The following is a 20748-nucleotide window of genomic DNA, read 5'->3' as shown; positions in this document are numbered from 1 at the left end:
ATTTTAACCCCTCTATTTTTAATCGTCCCCGCCGTTCCCTGTCGCGCACGCGCAGATTGGCAGCGGGCGGGGCGCGCGCTCCCGCTCCGTTCCCGCGCTCTCTCGGCGCACGCGCGTTCCCGCCCCTCCACCGCCCCCCCCAGCCCCCTCAGCCCGCCCGCCCGCCGCCATCTTGCGAGGAGCTGCCGCGGGACCGTCCGCCGGCGGGGCCGGCGCCGCTCGGGCTGCCCGGGCTGCCCAGGGCTCACGGGGCCGCCCCGGCGGGGGGGAAGAGCCGGGGTGGGCGGCGGCGGCGCCATGGAGGATGAAATGCCCAAGACCCTGTGAGTGGGGAGGGGGCGAGACCGCCTATTGTTCCCGGCTCCGCGGGGAGGGGCGGCCCGGGGTCGCCTCACGGAGGGGCCCCTCAGGCACCGGCGGCGCCGCTGGGGCTCCGCCGCGGGCCCTCAGCTGCCCGCAGTGCTGGGGGAGCGACCCCCGCCTGGGGCTAAGGGGTACCCGGCGCCCCCTGCGGTGTTCCTGCCCCTTCCCGGTTCCCAGTGCTGGTCACCGCCGTCCTGCCCCGCGATCCGGGTGTTATCCCGGGCCTCCAGCTCACTTCTGGAGGAAAAGGGGGTCTGGAAGATGTGTCCGCCCTCCCCAGTCCATCCTAGCACGTGGCAGGGGACGGAACTGGATGATCAAGGTCCCTTCCACCCCAGACCGTTCCATGATGACGATCCTATCATCCTACATGCTCCATGTGCATTTTGTGAGCGTCTGGCTGGATTTTACTATCTCTGGAGCATGTGGCACCACCAGCTCCCAGGGAATGTGGGCACTGCCCTGGGAAACAGCTGGAGCCCCAGTGCCATGATCAGCAGCTCCAAGGAAGTACCCAGGAGGTGCCCATGAATCCATTGTTTGCCCCAGTGTTCAAAGCACGCCTTGAGCCTGTTACTTCCCAAAGAACTAATTATGAAGCTGTGTCGGGGGAGGTTTACATTGGGTATTAGGAAAAGGTGGTGGTGCTGTGGACACCCGACACTTTTCCAGGCACGGGAGCGCTCCTGTGCACCCCTGGTGCTGTTTCCCAGAGCTCCTGTGCACACCTGAGCTGTGTGTTTCCCTCCTTTTCCCAGGCAGGTGTTACCTGGAGTGGTATCCCTCATGTAGATCAGGGAAATCAGCCTCCAGTCTTCCCATCTGACCTCTACCAGCTTCATTCTCCAGTGCAGGAGCAAAGGCAGGAGGGAGAGGGAATCATTCCAAGGCGAGGGAACATTGTGCCCTTGGATTGCTGCACCTCCCCAGGGCTTGAGAAACAACTTGGCTGAGTGACCGCAGGAAAACAAGCCCTTGAGGTGCCTCACGGCAGTGACCACTCTGTCTGCTCCTCCAATCCCGTTGTCTTCCCACATTTTGGGAGCTATTCTCGGCATCAGCAAACATGGTCAGACCTGTTGGCGTGTTCTGTGTTTATTTAGGAAGATGTTCCCCCCCCATCCCAATAGTTGTGTGGAGCCTGGTGGTCTCGGTGTGTTCCCGAGGGAATGAGGTCCCTGTCCTGGAGCACGTGCAGCTTGTGGCACAGACATGGAATTACTGAGGGTGGAAAAGATCCCCAGGATCATTGAGCCCGACCTTACACACGGCCGGGTTCTGAGCACAGCTGAGGACTGAGCAGCACCCTGGGATGGGATTCCTGTGGCACCTCCCAGTGCCTTTCTCAAATCACACAGGGGATTGCCACGAGCTGGGTGTCACAGGGCACGTTTAGAACGAGCAGTTGAAGGCAGAAAGTGCAGCTTAAGGTGATCTTTGCAGCTGGGGGCCGAAGTGTGTGTTAAATCCATGTCTACACAAGGATTTCTGTAGGATTTCTGCTCCAGAAACCCCACCTGGGTGTAGATTTTGGGGCTCCCTCACTTGTGTGACATCATGAGGGGCCTCCAAAGCCCTCTGCACCCCTGTCCCTGTTCCTTTCCTTCCTTTAGCACATTTCAGACATTTTTCTGGAATAGATTCCAGACGTTACTGGAAGTAACGCCTTGGTTTTGCCATTTCCACATAACCCATGTCTGTGAGGGGGTGTAGATCCTTTAGGAGCTGTTATTCCTTTTATGTAAATGATTTCCTGGAGAGGCAGCTTGTTCTCCCTTCCTTGAAAACCACTCTTCACCAGCAGATTGCAGATCTGCAGAGTGGTTACGAGATGGGTTTGAAGTGACTGAGTCCTCTTGTTTGTGTTTTCCATGGAGGTCCAGGGATGCTTGTGGAATACGTGTCCTAATTCGGTTTGTGTGTCTGGAAGAAGTGCTGGCAGTGGTTGGGTTTTACTTCTCAAGAAGCCACACGCAGTGAATAAAGTTGGAAAATGCAGTCCTTCATCTGCAGAGAGTCACCAACCAACTCATTAATTGGGTTCTCTTCCAATTAGCAGGAAAGAGAAGGATGGGAAAGGTGCAGGAAGAGACAGGACTGAGATCTCCTCCTGTGAGTGCAGAGGTCGGGGTGTGGGCACCCTGTTTGGGGAACTCTCAGTCACAAATTAATTAATTTGGACCCAGAAGGTCACATGAGGCTCAGTTTATGCATTATCCAAAGGATGACAATATTGAAAAAAAAAAGGGGGAGGAAAAAAGAGGCCTTTCTAGTTCTGGTCTGGTTGACAAGGTGATGATCAGCCAAAGGTTGGACTTCATGAGGTCTTTCTCAAGTAAATGATTCTGTGATTTTGACTCTTGGTTGAGCTTGATGTGGGGGATAATGTCCTGGTTAATTACCTTAATGAAGTGCACCAATCCCTCCTTTTTTGAAGGTTTTAGGGCTTAAGGAAACTTGTCAGAAGTGCAGGAATCACTCAGAGCAAGATGATGGCTGTGAAGGTCTGTCTGGGGATTTTAAAATACACTCCTGACTCCTCCCTAAAATAGTTGTCCAAATTATTAACACAGGGCTCCTGTATTTATCACTTCTGGCAGCAAAACAGGCTCTGTGTCTCCTTCCCACAGTATCTGCCTAACCAAATATTGGAGCTCATCCCTCTGGCAGGTTCCTGGCCTTGTGTCAACACCAGGAGCACGAGCAGCCCCTGTTGTTGCTGCCTGGTTGTTTCCTTACAACACCTTTACACCTCTTGGCAGCGGGTGGGGGGGTTGCAGGTGCACCCAGGTGGTTTTGGTGGTGGGATTTGTCCAGGATTCCCGTGGCAGAGGTTACCCACAGAACATTCCTTTGTGGGAAGCTGCTGCCACACCTCAGGAGCTGAGGTTTCTCACTGTGCTTTTTATAAAAATCTCGTGACTTGGGCTCGACAACAACAACAAAAACACCCACGTGTGGTTCATGGGGGTCTGAGAAAGCCAAAATCCCAGATGGGAGCAGGGGTTGGGGTTGTGTTTGTGCACTCGAGCACGTTGGCCTGTGGTCTCACACAGATCTGATGCTTCCAAAACCTGAGGCCTTTGAAAGAAATGGACCAAATGTTGTGTAACAACCTTGACAAACACCAGCCTGAGCTGTTGGGGCAGCTGGGAAATGGTGCCTGGGGAATGATGATGTTGTACAGACACCAGAACTGCCATTTCTGTGCGTGGAAATCAGTTTGGTGGGTTGAGTTCATGGAGTTACAGGGTCATGGAGTTACTTGAGTTGGAAGGGACCTTAAAGATAATCCAATTTATCTCACCCCCCTTTCATGGGCAGGAACACATTCCACTAGACCAGGCTGCCCCGTTGGACTGACCCTTCCTCTCCAAACATCCCATACAAACCCAAATAAATTCAAATAAATATGAATAAATAATAGAATCATAGAATGGTTGGGTTGGAAGGGACCTTAAAGCCATCCCTGCTCATCCCAGGGGCAGGGCCACCTTCCACTCTCCCAGGTTGCTCCAAGCCCTTCCAGCCTGGCCTTGGACACTTCCAGGGATGGGCAGCCACAGCTTCTCTGGGAATTCCATCCCAGCCCCTCCCCACCCTCCCAGGGAAGGATTCCTTCCCAATATCCCATCTAACCCTGCCCTCTGTCAGGGGGAAGCTATCCCCCTTTTCCTGTCCCTGCAGTCCCTTGCCCAGAGCCCTCTGCAGCTCCCAGTGTGACCAACACCCGTGTCTGTGCTGTGTTTGATCCTCAGGTACGTGGGGAACCTGTCCAGGGACGTGACCGAGGCTCTGATCCTCCAGCTGTTCAGCCAGATCGGACCATGCAAGAACTGCAAGATGATCATGGATGTAAGAGCCTGCACTGATTGCCGTGTTCCTCATGGCTCCAGGCCGTACCTGTGTGTCTGGGAATTCCCCTGGAAAAAGGGCACGACCAGTTAAAGGGGGTAATAAGCCTGGAGGTGCTGCTGTGTGCTTTTGGCATCATTCCTGCCTTGTGCCTGCTGTGAATTGAAGGATGGGTGGACATGGTGAGGGGGAGTGAACAGCTTAAACCGTGGCGGGGTTGTAAATGAGATTTTAAAAATTCTCTGCCGTAATTTCAACTTTGTAAGGCAGAGCTTTGTCAGTCCCTGAATGTAATCCCTGTGCAATGAAAAAGCCTGTCCACTGGGGATGCTGAGGGGTGAGGAATCAGGAGCTGAGCAGAGCAGCCGAGTGCAGCCTGAGGAGGTTTGGGTCCCTGACCCTGGGTTTGCCTGTTGTCTCAGACAGCTGGAAACGATCCCTACTGCTTCGTGGAGTTCTACGAGCACCGGCACGCGGCCGCCGCGCTGGCGGCCATGAACGGCAGGAAGATAATGGGTAAGGTAAGCTGCCCTGGCTGCGGGTGAGTGAGGGGACAGCGGGCTGGCCCGGCTGGGCAGGATGGATCCAGGGCACAGGTCCACTGGAGACACACTGGAGCTGTCAGGCACTCCCTTGGGACAGAGATTGCAACAGAACACGACTGGGGAGAGAATTCAGGCTGTTGTAGGAAGAAGGCAGAGGGAGGTGGGAATGTGGAAGTGGGAGGGAGGAATGCCCACAGAATTCCAGAGTGGTTGGGGTTGGAAGGGACCTCTGGAGATGATCCCACCCAGCCCCCCTGCCAAGGCAGGTTTACCCAGAGCAGGTTGCACAGGGTGTTGTCTAGGCAGGGGTTGAATGTCTCCAGAGAAGGAGATTCCACAGCCTGTTCCAGGGCTCTGTCACCCTCAAAGGAAAGTTTTCCATCGTATTTTCCTCATATTCGGGTGGAAATTCCCACGTTTCAGTTCATGCCCGTTGCCTCTTATCCTGTCACTGGGCACCACTGAAGAGAGTCTGTCCCCATCCTCTTGACACTTCCCTGTAAGATATTTGGAAGTCATTCCCCGTGGTCCAAAGTCCCTCTCCAGCTCTTGGAGCCCCTTTAGGCACTGGAAGGGGCTCTGAGGTCTCCACAGAGCCTTCTCTTCTCCAGGCTGGACACCCCCAGCTTTTCCAGCCTGTCTCCATGGCAGAGCTGCTCCAGCCCTCAGAATAATCTTAAGAACAAGCCCTCTCCCTAGAAATATGTGTTAAACTTGACCTTTCACCCCAGCCTTGCCCATGGGGAGCTCTGTAGGGTCAGAATTAAGTGCTGGAGGTGTCTTGAGCTCAGTTGTGAGTTCCAGGATCTAATGATCTTCCATTTGCAGGAGGTCAAAGTGAACTGGGCCACCACCCCCAGCAGCCAGAAGAAGGACACCAGCAGTAAGTACCACTTATGCCTGAGTTGTACAAGTTCTTAAACATAAATACATCAAATGATGCTTTGTGGGAATGTTTTTATTGTAGTCCTAATTAATGTCTTTGTCTTAATAAACTGAAGAAGAAATCTGATCTTTGCCATCAGGTAGTTCCATTGCCAGCACAGTGTTCACAAGGTAACTGTGTCTTCTTAAACATAAGTGGAAGTATCTCCAGGGTCTTCACCAACCACCTGAAGCTGTGTTTGGGTTTTTTTGGTTTTTTTTTGTTCTCCATTTATTTTTTATGGAAAGGCTTCCCTTGGAATTCCTGTAGGCTGGTGAGGGTAAACCACGGCAGCATCTGAGTTGACTGGAGTTTGGTATCTGCTGTAGCACAGATCTGGGGGGCACGGTGACTGTGGTGGAAAACTTCTTAGATTCAGGACTGGTTTTCCTCCTTTCATGGCAAATTGTTAAGTTGGGTTGTTTTGATCTGTCCTTTATGACCTGCAGTGTTAACCCAGACATTGTGGGTAGGATCAAAATCCCTCCTGTGTTTCTTGAAGCATTCCAGCTTACGGGACTTCAAGGAGCAACTGATCTCCTGCCACATCCAGAGGAGCTGAGGCTGCCCCACCCCTGGAAATGTCCAAGGCCCGGTTGGACAGGGCTTGGAGCAGCCTGGGATAGTGGCAGGTGTCTGTGGCAGGGCATGGGACTGGGTCTTTTAAAGGTCCCTTCCAACCCAAACCATTCCATGATTCCATAATTCTGTGTCACAGCTTAATGCTGGCATAGGAAGAGAAAAATTTTTGTGTAATCTGGACACATTAAGTAAGTAGTTTCAGATTTGTACAGTAAATACTGGCAGGTCTTAAAAGCAGTTGGTAAAATTCAAGATACAAAAGTGGCTGCAGTGTCCTTCAAATCACTGACTTGTAGCACGGCCAAGCACAGAGAACAGCAGTGAATTCTGTGCCTCAGCAAACTCTGGTCTTCATGTAGAAGATGTTTGAATATTAATTGATTATTAATTTTTTTTGGTGGTATTTATTAGGTATTTTTGTTGTATTTAATAATGTATTTTTAATAATAGCTGGAGTTTTAATAAAGGTTTTCTTAATTTATTTTTTTTTTTACTCTACTCTGTACAGAGTTGTTCAACCATTAAGTGCTTCTTTCTCTTTTTCCCCAAAAGACCATTTCCATGTCTTTGTGGGAGACCTCAGTCCAGAGATCACAACTGAAGACATCAAAGCAGCCTTTGCCCCCTTTGGAAGAATATCGTAAGTCCTTTTTTAGGGCACAGAATCTCCAAGTTCTCTCTCCCAAGTGGAGGCAGCTTTGTGTGTGAGTAAGTAACACTGTGCAGGGCAGGGACACACACTCCTCTGGTCACACAGCAGCCTCTCACCCGAATCCTTTATCCCAGTTTGTTCTGCTTTCCTGGAACAGTTGTGTCCAGCTTGCTTTGGCTTTATCCTCCTTGCCTCATTTGGCAAAGCAACACTGGAAAATCCAGACTCTTCAGCCCGGGGTGTGCATTTCCCTGGCCCTCTCAGCCCAGTTTGCACTCTGGATTTTTGGGGTGCCATAGCCAATGTTTTTTATGGAGTTAATCCCCGTTTCCCACAAATGAACCTTTTTTGAGCACAAGGCTCGCTGGGGCACTGGGGCAGCGTCAGCCCTTGACCCAGGGCCCCACAGAGGGGTCAGGGAGCTGAGCTGGTCCCAGCGGGGCAGGGATGGTCCCAGCCCTCCCTGCCAGTCTGTCCTGCTCAGGGTGTAGCAGAGAGAGGAGCAGTTCCTTCATTCCGTCCTCCAAACGTAAACCATTAATTTTCCTTGTAGTGTTGTCTGTACTGGACATTGGAGTTTCTTGATGGTGATGTAAGAACATAGAGTGCTTTGGAGTGTTGGGTAGTGAAGCATTTAATTGAAGTAAGTTTGTTTTTTGTTGTTTTATTTTTTTTTACCCCTCAAGAGTCCAGTTTATTCCTCTTTTAATGCCAGCTTGATTTCCTTTTATTAGAAGGTTTAAAATTTATCTGTGTGTGGTCTTGCTTCAGACATCCCCAATGCCTGACTGCAGCTAATGGTCACCAGGGAGTGCAGAGGGAGGGCTCCAGGGAGGCAGTTCATGCTCTCATCCTCTGGCCAGATGTGCTGGATGGAAGGGATAGGCTGGAATGATGGGAGAAGGAGGCAGGAGCGGGCAGCGAGAGAGTTTCCCCCTACCTGGGTATCAGAGGTGACAGCTCAGTGGACACACATTCCATAAATAACCCCCTAAGCTCCCTCCTACCCCTGAATCTGAGGCCAGGCCTGTTGTCCCATCTTTCCTGGAAGAGTTTTTTCCCTGGAAGAGCTATCCCTGTGTGATGGTGGTGATGGGGAGTGGTGCTTGTGCTGCTGACACACAGAACACTTGTGGTTTGCCTTGGCTCAAACTGACCATCCAAGCTGAAACTCAGTTTTTTCCCCAAAAAAGCAGAATTATCCCCTTAATGACTTTTTTGAACTCTTTTTCCAAACTCAGAATGACCCAGATTTTCTTCTTATTTAAGTTTAACCTGGAAAAACAAGTGATTGAATGAAGTGACTTGACTTTACCTGTTCTTTAACAGTGACCAGCCTGTGGAATTGTGCTGCTAATGGAATATTTCCTGATTGATTTCTTTTTATTTTAATCTTTATTGGTGCCAAACTGAGCTTTTTTTCATTAATGACACCGAGGTTGAAGTACTGCATGGTTAACTCAGAAAGAAATTGGGTAATTCTTTGCATCTGGCTTTTTTTAAACAAACACCGTTTTGTTGTGGTTCCTTTTTCTCTTGCTCTGTGCATGTTTTCACTTGTTCTCAAGTCTTTATTCCCAAGTTTTCAGTTGAGGGTAAGTAGAGATGAGTTTTTCCCTCACTGCCTCTCTAGACTCAGCTCCCAAAGTGGCTTTTCTCTGGCAATTTGTAATGTTTGATCCAAGTTCTGACCTAGGAAAGAAAAAAAAGGGGAAGTGGGGGAGGGTCTAACAGAGAGGAAAGGACAAATATTCCTGCTGTAGCTTTGGGAGAGAGATTTTCATTAGGCACCACTGACACTGTCATGCTGTGGGTGCCATAATTAAACTTAATTAGGCTTACGAACTCCAGGCCTTAACAAACTTTCTCTCCATTGTGGCTTCTCTTTTGAGTCTCAGTGCTGTGCCCACATTAACACTGTTTTTCCTCTGCCCCCTCTGACTTCTCCAGCCCTAAATTGCATGACTTCCTGAGTGGTTTTGCTGCTGTTTCTGTTTCTTTTCCTGCCTGTCCGTGGTGGGAGGGAGGAGAGGGTGGCCTGGGATGAGGACACCTCACCCTGGGCTGGCTGGGCCCCGAACTGCTGCTGTATCCTCCAGTGGGTTTAGCTCTGGTAGCTGGGTTCTCTTCCTAACTCAATCCCAAATAATAGGGCTCTGGTTATTTTGCAGAGTGTCCCTGAAGAATGGACAGAATTCCATGGCTAACCACAAGCTACAGTTCACAGTGGACAAACGTTGTAGTTTTCTTATTTATTTTTATCAATTTTATTCATTTTTTTCCCTCTTTTTTATATATATTTCGTAGTTCCAATCTCTGTTGTACCAATGCTGTGTAATGTGTAGTTTGTAAAGATATGAATATTGCAGTGTTTTCTTCACTAATTTCTGAAATATCAATCTCTCAAAATTTGCAGCTGCCCACAGTCCAAACAGGGGGTAACGACCCAAGAATTAAAGAATTCAGTTAACAGGCGACGTATGCCTTTTAATTCCTATCTTCTTTTTTTTTATTTTTTTTTCTATTTAATATTTGGAATGAGTATGTAGAATGTGTTGGCAAATAAATAAAAGTTTAAAAATGGCGTGGTTGAAGAGAGCCATTCAGCTCATGTCAGCCTTAAGCCATCTGGAATAGCTGCTTTGACCATGCTTTGTGCCTTAACAGTCTGTGAGAGTGTTTTGAAGCAGGAGCCAGCTGTAGAGTGCAGACATTTGTTAGAGAAGCCATTGATTTACATGTTTACACAATTAAGTTTTAATTTTGCTGCTACCTGGCAAAGCCTTAGTAAAGTTCTGTGTAGACAAGGAGCCTTTTGCTTTGAGTGTGTTGCTGGTGCAGTGAAGAGCTGAGGATTAGTGGAGGTGAGAGAGGAAAATGACTCAGGGACTCGAGGAGGGGCTGCACTGGAAGGGGCTGAACTGGCTCTCGTTTGTGCTTTGTAGGGACGCACGGGTGGTCAAGGACATGGCGACAGGGAAGTCCAAGGGATATGGCTTCGTGTCCTTCTTCAATAAATGGGTAAGATCCCTTCCTCTCCTTCTTCAATAAGCGGGTAAGATCCTCTAGGTTCCTTCTTCAATAAAGGGGAAACATCCCTTGGCCCTCTCGCAGGGGAGGAGCTGCTGACAGGGGGTTTTGTTGTCTCCTCTCCCCCAGGACGCAGAGAACGCGATCCAGCAGATGGGGGGGCAGTGGCTCGGGGGACGGCAAATCCGCACCAACTGGGCCACGAGGAAACCTCCGGCTCCAAAGAGCACCTATGAGTGTAGGTGCTCAGCTGGGTGCCCTGCCAGCCTCCCGAGTCGGGGAATCATGGAATGGGTTGGGGTGGAGGGACCTCAGAGCCATCCCATTCCACCCCCTGCCATGGGCAGGGACACCTTCCACTAGCCCGGGTTCCTCCAAGCCCCGTCCAGCCTGGCCTTGGACAGTGCCAGGGATCCAGGGGCAGCCACAGCTGCTCTGGGGATTCCATTCTCAGCCCCTCCCCACCCTCACAGCCAGGAATTCCTTCCCAGTATCCCATCTAACCCTGCCCTCTGGCAGTGGGAAACCATTCCCCCCTTGTCCTGTCCCTCCATCCCTTGTCCCAAGTCCCTCTCCAGCTCTCTGGGAGCCCCTTTAGTCACTAGAAGGCTCTCTTAAGTCTCTCCACAGAGATTCTCAGTGGGGTGTTTGCAGGTTGTGCTCAACACCTTTTGCCAGTCAGGATTATAATTATAATTCCCCCACCATTCCTGTCAGATCCACTGAAAATCCCTGTCCAATCTCTCCCAGCAAACACCAAACAACTGTCCTACGACGACGTGGTCACCCAGTCCAGCCCCAGCAACTGCACCGTGTACTGTGGGGGGGTTACCTCGGGCCTCACAGGTACGTGGGGTTCCCCCTGTGCCCCCTGTTCTGTGCCCCTGCGGGTTCCTCACGCCGCTCCCTGTCCTTCCTGCTCCAGAGCAGCTGATGCGCCAGACCTTCTCCCCCTTTGGGCAGATCCTGGAGATCCGAGTGTTCCCGGATAAAGGATACTCCTTCGTGCGGTAGGTGGGCCGAGGGCATGGTGGTCTGCTCGGGTGGGAGTTTGCCAGGCTGCAGAGCCCACCCTGCAGCAGCTCCCTCTGCTCTGAGGAGGGGTTATGGGCTGTAACACGCAGGAAAAACCCCAGAAAACAGCTGGAACCGTACAGGACCTTGGTCTGTTGTGTCATCTCAGAGGAGTTACTGAAACACTCTGAGTCTTCCCAAAAGCACCATCCCTTTATTGATGAAGCTCCATACAGCAGAAAACATCATAAATTGACTGCTCTCCTTGCTGGATTTTCCAGTGTATTTAGGGAGAATCACAGCATGGGGACAGGAAGAGCAGCCCCAACCCTTTGTCACCCGTGACCTCACGTCCTGCCACCCGCTGGGGTGGGACAGGGGCAGTTCCAGCTGGTTCTGAGGCCCCAAAGCCATCCTGGGCTAGCGAGGAGCCTGGGGGTTATCCCAGCCGTTATTCCCTGAGTGAGTGGCTCGTGTTGTCCCACCTTGATCCCGGCAGGTTCAGTTCCCACGAGAGTGCAGCGCACGCCATCGTGTCTGTCAACGGCACCACCATCGAGGGCCACGTCGTGAAGTGCTACTGGGGCAAGGAGACCCCTGACATGGTCAGCCCCGTGCAGCAGGTCAGGGCTGCTCCTCTGGGAAGTTGTGTCTGCTGGGAATTCCTTAAGGGGCTGGAAAATGTAAATGAGCTGGGGGGGCTCAGCCTGGAGAAAAGGAGGCTCAGAGGGGACCTTCTCGCTCTCTGCAACTTCCTGCCAGGAGGGGGGAGCCTGTGTCCCTGGCAGTGTCCAAGGCCAGGTTGGAGCAGCCTGGCCTGGTGGAAGGTGTCATTCCCTGATTCCTACCCTGGCTCTTCCCACAGAACCAGCTGAGTTACCCCCCTCCCTACGGGCAGTGGGGGCAGTGGTACGGCGGGGCCCAGCTCGGGCAGTACGTGCCCAACGGGTGGCAGGTGCCCACCTATGGCGTGTACGGCCAGGCCTGGAACCAGCAGGGATTCAGGTGAGTTCAGGGGGGGCTTTAATCTCCTTTTTATCCCCTTGGGAAACGGCTTTGTGACCCTACAACCCCCTCAAAGCTGTTCCACTCCAGGACAACTCCCCCACCCCCCTCAGTGCCCCAATTCCTCATCAAACCCCCCTTCCCTTATCCCCCCCACATTCCTAAGGGATTCTTCTCTCCCCCCACAGCCAGACCCAGTCGGCAGCAGCCTGGATGGGCCCCAGCTATGGAGTGCAGCCCCCCCAGGGCCAGAACGGCGCCGTGGTGCCCCCCCAGCCCGGCTTCCGCGTGGGCTTCGAGACCCCCTGAGCGCAGGGACCCCCCAGCACCCCCCACCCGGGTATTTATTACCAGAGCCACAATCCGAGGGGTTGGAATCATGGAAAAATCGCCCCCACCCTTTCAATTTTAACAGAATCCCCCCTTCCCCCCCACACCCAGATGCTGGATCGCCGCCTTCTGCCTTGGTTGTTTTTTCCTCCTTTTGATGTGTTTCTTAAATTCAATGTTTTTTAGAAACACAAATGCAGGGACTTCGCTGCCTTAGCTCAGAATTGGGGCAGGAATTGCACAAGTCATCCTTGTTTTTGTATTTTTGGGGAGGTTTTCCCTCGGAGCCGATGGAAAAATACACCATAAACAGCTGTAAAACCCCCCAAAATAAGCCAAAAGTGTGGGAATCCTGGAGCTGCCACATCTTCAGCCTCACACCCTGTTTTTAAGGAGCCTCTTGGAAAAACCCTCTGGTTTTTCTTCCACCAGGAGGGTGTTTTTTTGAGGATAAATTACTCGTTTACATCATTTTTTGTGGATCTCAGTGTGTTTTTCAGGGTCGGTTTTGCCTTACGATGGGGGGAAAAAAAGGGGTGTGACAACACCCATCTCCCCACGTGAGCCAAGATTCCCACCCTGGGACAGCAAAATTCCTGTTGCTAAAACGTGACAAATCCCTCCAGGGTTGTTACTTTGATTTTTTTTTTTTTTTACTGATTTCTACATTTTCCTGTAAAATATTTGAGCAAATTGAAGAATTTTGCACAACTTTTGGCCACTTTTGTACTTTTCCTTATTTAAAGGTAGGACATGGAGTCTTTTTGATGTGATTTTATGCCTCAAATCTTCTTTTTTTCCCTTAATTTTTTGTGGATATCAGATATCTCTTGGAATATAAAGTTTTTAATGAATTGTGTAAAATTCCCTCGATATCCCAGGTGTGTTTTACAAGGGAGTGAAGGTGAGAAGAGCTCCCAAACCTGATCTATCAGAGGCCAAAAACACCCTTTTTTTAATCCTACCTCTTGCCCAGCCTTTAAAAAAAAAAAAAACACAAACCCACAAAAATGGAAAAAAAAAAGGAAAAAATTTAAAAAAAAAAAAAAAGGAAAAATTAAAAAAACCCTGAAGCTTGTGTGCTGTGTTTTGTTGGTCACGGGGGGGAGTGGAGCGGGTGCTGGTGGGATTTGGGGGGAAAGGTTGGAATTTGGGGGGGAAAGGGGAGAAAGTGGTGAATTCCTGCCGCGGGGGCTGCTGGGAGTTGTAGTCCAGGCCCTGGTGTGGCCGTAGCCCCTCTTTGGACTACATCTCCCAGCAGCCCCCGGGACGCACCACGTGGTGCTGGCAGACCAATAAGGGCGCGCGAATGGCGGAAGTGGGACCCCCCCCTCACGGTGCCCACGGCGGCGGTAACGGGGCTGCAGGTACCGGGGCGGGGGAGAGACCTCCCTGGGGCTGGGGGAGAGATCCCCGGGCTGGGGCTCAGGGGACGCGGGGCAGAGCAGGGACGGGCACAGGCTTCCTGGGGGTCACGGGGAGCCCTCCCACTCCCCCCCAGTGTCACACTGGGATAGGGAGCTGTGTGAGGGGGGGAGTGGGTTGAGGGACTGAATTCGCTGTTCTGATCCTCAGAACTGGCCAAACTGGTGCAAAACCCAACATGGGGGGGCAAGAGGGAATCGCCCCATTCCTGCCTCCATTCCTGCCCCCATTCCTGCCCTATTCCTGCCTCCATTCCTACCCCCATTCCTGCCCTATTCCTGCCCCATTCCTTGCCCCCATTCCTTGCCCCCATTCCTTGCCCCCATTCCTTGCCCCCATTCCTTGCCCCCATTCCTGCCCCATTCCTGCCTCCATTCCTGCCCCCATTCCTGCTCTATTCCTGCCCCATTCCTGCCCCATTCCTGTCCATGGTTCATGTTTTCTGGGGTGACATGGGGACTGTCAGGGTGGCTCAAGGACTGTCAGGATGGCACAGGGATCGGACAGGGTGTCCCAGGGACTGTTGGGACACCACTGGCACCACCAGTGACCAGCCAACTAATCTGTTCCCCCCCATTTCCCCCCTCTGTGCCCTCCCAGCTCCCTGAGCATGGACCCCCCGCCATCGAGGCCCAAAGCCCCCTCCTTCCTGTCGGACCTGGGCAAGGCCACCCTGCGGGGCATCCGCAAGTGCCCCCGCTGTGGCACCTACAACGGCACGCGGGGGCTGAGCTGCAAGAACCAGCGGTGTGGGACGGTGTTCCGGCCCGGCGCCCGCCGCCCACCCGGCCCTGGCACTGGCACCGACCCCGGCGCCGTGCGCGTCCTCACCGGCTCCCCCGCCCAGCTCTACTCCGTGCGGCACCGCGGGCACCACGCCCGCTGCTTCGTGGAGCTGGGGGTCTCCGAGACCGCCATCCAGACTCCCGAAGGCACTCTCATCACCCAGCTGAGCTCGGGGCGCTGCCATGCGCCCGCCTGTGGCACAGCGGTGGCGGAGGACAAGCAGTGCCAGCACCTGAAGCTGGCACTGGGCTGCCAGGCCGAGGCCACGCCGCTGCCCCTCAAGAGCTCTGTGCTGGGCTCCCTGCAGGCGCCCCCCGAGGCCAAGCAGAGCCTGTGGGAGCTGGCGACAGAGCCCACGGGGCCGCTGGTGCAGAGGGTCACCAGGAGCGTGCTGGTGGTCAAGTGCCAGGCCAGCCAGAGGCACGGCCTGGGCTACCTGCACGCCTGCTTCGCTCAGCACCGCTTCTCCTGCGCCTGCCGGAGCCCCCGCGCTGGGCACGGCAAGGGGGAGGAGGAGGAGGAGGAGGAGGAGGAAGAGGTCCCACCAACACGCTGCATCCACTTCCTCGCCTGCATCTGCGCCTTCGCCAGCGACGAGAGCCTGGCCCAGGAGTTCGCCGAGTTCCTCGCTTCCGACGCCGGGGGTGGGAAGGGGGGGGCACACGGGGGCTTTGGGGGGTGTTGAGGGGTCGGTGACACCCCAGCCCGGGCCCTGGCACCGGTCAGCAGCTACCCTGGGGGTTGGGTTTGTGTCCTGCCCAGTCCCTCTGCACGGGGAGTGATTCCCACCATGATGCAGCCAGCTCCTGGTTCCCAGAGTGTGGGAGCAGAATGAGGAGCTCCCCGTGCTCCCATGAGAGCTAGGTGGGGGCAGATCCCACTGGGATTCACTGCCTTGGGTGCTCAGGGCATCCTGGGGTTGTTTTCCAGGGCTGGAACCTGTGAACCCCCTCCCACAGCAGCCTCTGGGGTTAATTCCCTGTGAACCCCTCCCACAGCAACAATATCTGGGGTTCACTGCCCCAAGGGGGTTCTGCACCCCAAAAGCTTCACCCTCATATCCCCATCCCACCCTGTCCTTGGGCATCCAAAGGTTGGAAACCCCCCCTGAGGGCACAATGGGAGCAGGATAAAATCCTCAATGTCTTCCCAAAGGAGGATGTCCAGAGGAGGGGGGATTCCCCTGCAAACATTTGGGATGTGCTGGGAGGTCCTGTGGGGGCACATGAGCCCCCTGTTCCCTGGTTGAGATGTTTTTAGGGACAGGATTTGTGTCCCCAGGTCTGAAGGGTGCGGTGATTCCGCAGCTGGTTTGTGGCCCCGGATCCACAGCACGGCCTCGGGGGGTGGCTGCTGCCAAGGCCAGGAAGAGGAAAAAGGATGTGGGGCCGGGTGAGTGTCCCTGGGAAGGTCTGTGGGATGGGTGGGAGCTGAAAATCCCCTTGGGAGCACCTCCAAGGGACTGGGATCCAGCTTGAGGATTGGGTGGGATTTGAAATCCTCCAGCAATGCAGCTCCAAGGGACTAGGATCCGGCTGTGTCGGTGCCAGTGGAGCCTTGGGAACAACCCCAACCTGGCCCAAAGGGGTTTTTTCCCATGCTCATGGTGGTGTTATGGAGGAGAAGGGCCCCAAGGAAGGAGGTGACAGGCAGGGATCCCATGGGGTGACTCCTGCAGTGACAACCCCTCCCTCAGGGACACAAGTGACCAGCCCGCTCCTGGCTCCGGACCCGGCTCATCCCGGCCCCAGAAGGAGCAGCCTCAGGAAGCCACCAGTCGCCTCGTCCTCCCTGAAGAGACACAGTGAGTCTGGGGGCACCCAGGGCCCCCTTGGCAGTGCCCACTCTGGGTTTATGTAGATTTATATGGGTATTGGGAAGGGATTCTTCCCTGAGAGGGTGGTGAGGGGCTGGGATGGAATTCCCAGAGAAGCTGTGGCTGCCCCTGTATCCCTGCCAGTGTCCAAGGCCAGGCTGGACAGAGCTTGGAGCAACCTGGGAGAGTGGAAGATGTCCCTGCCAGTGGGATGGGCAGGGAGGGCTTTAAGATCCCTTCCAACCCAAACCATTCCATGATTCTGTGATTTGAGTTTTCATGGGATGTTTGGAGAAGGGTCTGTCCTTTTGAGTTTCTTCAGAACCCTGTGGAGAAACCCTCTCTCCATGCTGGCAATGCCCTGTGCCAGGGCAGGAGCCTCTGCTTGGTGCTTTTCTCTCTCTCAGCTTTAGTTTTGGCCTGGAAAGTGGAACAAATCCCTCATTTTCCCCTTTTTCCCTGAGACAAAGCACATCCATCCCACCCCACAGCCAGGAAGGACTGGTTTGGCTCCCACAGATGCCCCTGGGGAGTGTATGGGTGCTCTGGGGGGTGACATTCCAACATCCCTTCCCTCCCTCCTGCAGGCTGTACCCAGGTGCTGGATGAGTCCCAGGTGTCCCTGTCCTTCCAGGACTGGCTGGCCAGTGTCACGGAGCGCATCCACCAAACCATGCACTACCAGTTTGAGGGTGAGTCTGGGGGGCACCCAGGGGGGCTTTGGGGCTCCAGCCCACCCAGGGACTGCCCCCAGGGCCCGAGCAGGATGAGGGTCCTGGATCCCCCAGCCCCTGATCCCTGTGCTCCCCCTGTTCCCCCTGCAGGGCGTCCTGAGCCCCTGGTGTTCCACATCCCCCAGGCCTTCTTTGATGCCCTCCAGCAGCGCATCTCCAGTGGGAGCAGCAAGAAGAGGCTCCCCAACTCCACCACGGGTGAGGGATCCCAGGGGAGAAAAAGGAGAAAAAAGAGGTGGGGGGAAAACAGGGGGGAAAAAAGAGGATAAAAAAAAAAAGGGTGAGAAGGGAGAAAAGAGGGACAAAAAAAGGGGGGGAAAGTGGGGGGAAAAAAGTGTGGGATGAGGCAAAAGGTGAAGAGAAGACAGAGAAAAAAGGGAGGGAAGCCCCGCAAGTCCCCCCCCAGCCCTGACAGCCCACCCTCCCCAGCCTTCGTGCGCAGGGACGCGCTGCCCCTGGGCACCTTCTCCAAGTACACCTGGCACATCACCAACGTCCTGCAGGTGAAGCAGATCTTCGACACGCCTGAGGTAAGGGGGGAGCAGCCCCTCCGGCCCCCCAGAGCCCCCCACAACCCCTCCTGACCCCCCCCTCGCCGCAGCTGCCGCTGGAGATCACGAGGAGCTTCGTGCAGAACCGGGATGGCTCCTACGAGCCCTTCCAGACCCCCCGCGTGGAGGTGGAGCCCGTGGGAGACGGGTTTGGGACACCCGAGAAACAGCCCCCCCTGCGGCCCCTGGAGCTCCAGACCTTCCTCAAAGTTGGTGAGTGAGGGGGGGGAACAGAGTGGGACCCCAGAATCCACAGGGAGGGGCAGGATGGGACCCCAAAATCCACAGGATGGGACCCTGAAATCCATGGGGAGGGGGGCAGAATCCTGGGAACCCTGGGGACTGTAAAGAGAGGGAGAAAAGGGGGAGCCCAGGGGAGGGGGGGCTCGGAGGAGGGGGCTCGGAGCAGCCAAAGGAGGGGGCAGGCCCAGAGGGTGAGGGGGCTTCAAGGGAGGGGGGAAAGGGGGACCCAGAGGGTGAGGGACAAACACACAGACACCCCTGGAGGCTTTGAAGAGAGGCAGAATAGGGGGTCCAGAGAATGGGGGCTACAAAAACACCCCTGGGGGCTTCAAGAGAGGTTAAAGGAAAGTCTGAAGGGTGGGGGGCTTCAGTGGAGGGGCAGGGGGGGCCTGCACCCACCCCGCCGTGCCCCCCCAGGACACACATCCCCCACGCAGAAGGAGCCCACCCCATTCACCATCGAGTGGATCCCCAACATCCTGCCCCGCTCCCGCCTGGGGGAGCTGCGCCTCAAGTTCCAGTACGGCCACCACGGGGGGCCCCGGCCCGCGGGACCCCCCCGGGACCCCCCTCCGACCGACCCCCCACTGGAGCTGCCCCCCCTCAGCACCATCGCCTTCCCCTGAGCCCCCCAAACCACCCCCGGCACTGGCACCTGCACAGACACGATGGAGCCCCCCCAAAATAAACCCCCCTCAGCACATGCTCTGAGTCTCCTCTGCAGGGGGGAAGGAGGGACATCTGGGGAGACCCCCAGGGTGGAGGGGGGAAGAGGGGAGACCCCCAGGAGGGGAGTGGAAAGAGGGAGGAAACCTGGGGAGCCCCTCAGGATGGGCGGGGGGTCACCCGGAAGGTGAGAAGGGGGGCTGTGACTGACAGCCAGAGGGGGGGGCACAGGGTATGGGGGGCAGACCCCCCATCATGGGGAGGGTCTTACCTGGGTAATCCCAGGGGCTGCTGCAGGGTTTGGGGGGGCACAGAGAGACCCCCCGGCACCCCAGAGAGGAGGGGCAGTGCCCCAACACCCCATGGTGGGGGTAGCCCCCCACCCAGCAAGGCCAGGGACCCCAAAATCGAGTTTGAAAGAGACAGGGGGCTGTGCGGGGGAAAACCAGGGCCCCCCAGAACCCCCCGACAGTACTGGGGGGGCAGCCAGGGCCCCCCAGAACCCCCCGACAGTACTGGGGGGGCAGCCAGGGCCCCCCAGAACCCCCCGACAGTACTGGGGGGGCAGCCAGAGCCCCCCAGAACCCCCCGACAGTACTGGGGGGGCAGCCAGAGCCCCCCAGAACCCCCCGACAGTACGGGGGGGGCAGCCAGGGCCCCCCAGAACCCCCCGACAGTACGGGGGGGGCAGCCAGGGCCCCCCAGAACCCCCCGACAGTACGGGGGGGGCAGCCAGAGCCCCCCAGAACCCCCCGGCAGTACTGGGGGGGCAGCCAGGGCCCCCCAGAACCCCCCGGCAGTACTGGGGGGGACCCAGTGCCGCCCTCCCGCCGCCAGGGGGCGCTGCCGCCCCGGCCCCGGTCCAAGATGGCGGCGGCTGCGCGCGCCCTGAGGGTGAGGGGGCACGGGGGGAACCGGGAATGGGGGGGACACGGGGACAGGGGGGGATGCCGGGGGTGGGGGGACACTGGGAACACTGGGAATGGAGAACACAGGGGTTGGGGGTACTGCGGAAGGGGGGTCACTGCCTACAGGGGACGCTGGGGACGCTGGATATAGGAAACACCGAGTGCGGGGGGACATTGGGTGCAGGGGACACCACGTGTGGGGGGCACTGGTCCCCTCCCCGGGGGGGCTCCAGCAGCGCTGGCCACACTCTGGGGACAGCGGGGTCCGGGGGGACAGTGGCTGTTGGGGGCAGGGGACTGGGACAGGCCCCCAGCCCCGGCTGCCCCCAGCCCTGTGACCCCCCCAGGTACTGCCCTGTGCCCTGCCTGCCCCCCGGCACCTCCACACCACCCCCGCCTGCCTCAAGGTGAGTCCTGGGGCCCCCGGGGTGTCCCCTCCCTGCGCCCCCCGGGCTGTGCCCGCCCCGGGCTGTGCCCCCTGACCCCTGTCCCTGCAGACGCGGGCGGCGAGGGTCCGGGTGGGCAAAGGGGACAAGCCCGTGACCTACGAGCAGGCACATCCCCCCCACTACATCGCCCACCGCAAGGGCTGGCTGTCCCTGCACACCGGTGGGTACCGGGCACGGGGGGACGGGGGGGGGCGTGGGGCACACAGAGGGGCAGCGGGTGGGGAGAATGAGGGCACCCGTGGGGAGGGATCACAGGGCGTTCTGGGGACAGCGCCGTGTGGATCACACGGAGCAGGGACGTGGGGCACGAGGGCACTGTGGGACACAAGGGTGTTGTGGGAGCAGGGATGTGTGGGGTGGGCACAGGGGGTCGGCAGTGCCAGCCCCCGGTGCCAGCCGTGCCCCTGTGCCCAGGTAACCTGCACGGCGAGGCAGGCGCGGCAGAGCGGGCAGTGGAGGACTCGTTCCTGCGCCGCTTCATGTATGGCACCTTCCCGGGGCTCCTGGCGGACGAGGTGGTGCTGAAGCGCCGCGGGAACCTGCTGGTGATCTGTGCCCTGCTTAGCCGGGCACTGCCCCCCAGCAAGATCTACTTCCTTGTGGGCTACACCGAGACCCTCCTGAGCCACTTCTACAAGTGCCCCGTGCGCCTGGAGCTGCAGACCGTGCCCGCCCGCGTGGTCTACAAGTACCTGTAGTGCCCGGCAATAAACACCTAGCTCTGAGTGGTTTGTGGTGCAGGGACCTTGGGACCCCCAGTGCCACCCCTGGCACGGGCAGGGACAGTGCCACCAGCACAGGGGACTCCCAGCCCCGGCCAGCCTGTCAGTTGGTCTGTCCCCTCAGTGCCCTCGTGCCCCAGAGAACCC

General features: G+C 56.2%; 3 protein-coding genes across 7 annotated transcripts; all 3 read left to right on the top strand.

The window, feature by feature from the left end:
- Positions 1-162: 162 nt before the first annotated feature.
- On the top strand, positions 163-13302 carry TIA1 (TIA1 cytotoxic granule associated RNA binding protein). 4 transcript variants are annotated; one of them, XM_064638014.1, is made up of 12 exons: positions 163-323; positions 4122-4218; positions 4641-4739; positions 5592-5646; positions 6823-6910; positions 9868-9943; positions 10082-10190; positions 10703-10798; positions 10878-10962; positions 11466-11589; positions 11832-11971; positions 12160-13302. In XM_064638014.1, the coding sequence occupies exons 1-12, from the start codon at positions 298-300 to the stop codon at positions 12278-12280; spliced, it is 1116 nt and encodes a 371-aa protein (XP_064494084.1). In that variant the 5' UTR covers positions 163-297; the 3' UTR covers positions 12281-13302. The 4 variants fall into 4 exon arrangements, with proteins under 4 accessions (XP_064494084.1, XP_064494086.1, XP_064494088.1 ...); XM_064638016.1 differs by having other exon boundaries at positions 165-323; positions 4645-4739; XM_064638018.1 differs by lacking the exons at positions 163-323; positions 4122-4218; positions 4641-4739; positions 5592-5646; positions 6823-6910 and adding an exon at positions 7476-7565.
- A 267-nt stretch (positions 13303-13569) lies between these two features.
- Positions 13570-18559, top strand: C28H2orf42 (chromosome 28 C2orf42 homolog). 2 transcript variants are annotated; one of them, XM_064638012.1, is made up of 9 exons: positions 13570-13668; positions 14327-15156; positions 15794-15904; positions 16209-16316; positions 16916-17020; positions 17153-17260; positions 17492-17592; positions 17664-17826; positions 18294-18559. In XM_064638012.1, exons 2-9 carry the CDS (start codon positions 14337-14339, stop codon positions 18542-18544), a joined length of 1767 nt encoding a protein of 588 aa, XP_064494082.1. In that variant the 5' UTR covers positions 13570-13668; positions 14327-14336; the 3' UTR covers positions 18545-18559. The 2 variants fall into 2 exon arrangements, with proteins under 2 accessions (XP_064494082.1, XP_064494083.1); XM_064638013.1 differs by having other exon boundaries at positions 18274-18559.
- A 751-nt stretch (positions 18560-19310) lies between these two features.
- Positions 19311-20604, top strand: MRPS24 (mitochondrial ribosomal protein S24). Its single transcript, XM_064638062.1, has 4 exons — positions 19311-19416; positions 19778-19837; positions 19928-20039; positions 20294-20604. The coding sequence occupies exons 1-4, from the start codon at positions 19390-19392 to the stop codon at positions 20575-20577; spliced, it is 483 nt and encodes a 160-aa protein (XP_064494132.1). The 5' UTR covers positions 19311-19389; the 3' UTR covers positions 20578-20604.
- The last annotated feature ends 144 nt before the right edge of the window (positions 20605-20748 follow it).

The sequence above is a fragment of the Pseudopipra pipra genome, chromosome 28, assembly GCF_036250125.1.
Source record: "Pseudopipra pipra isolate bDixPip1 chromosome 28, bDixPip1.hap1, whole genome shotgun sequence".
Lineage (NCBI taxonomy): Eukaryota > Metazoa > Chordata > Aves > Passeriformes > Pipridae > Pseudopipra > Pseudopipra pipra.
The sequence above is the reverse complement of the archived record's forward strand: the minus strand, read 5'-3'. Positions and strand labels throughout refer to the sequence as shown.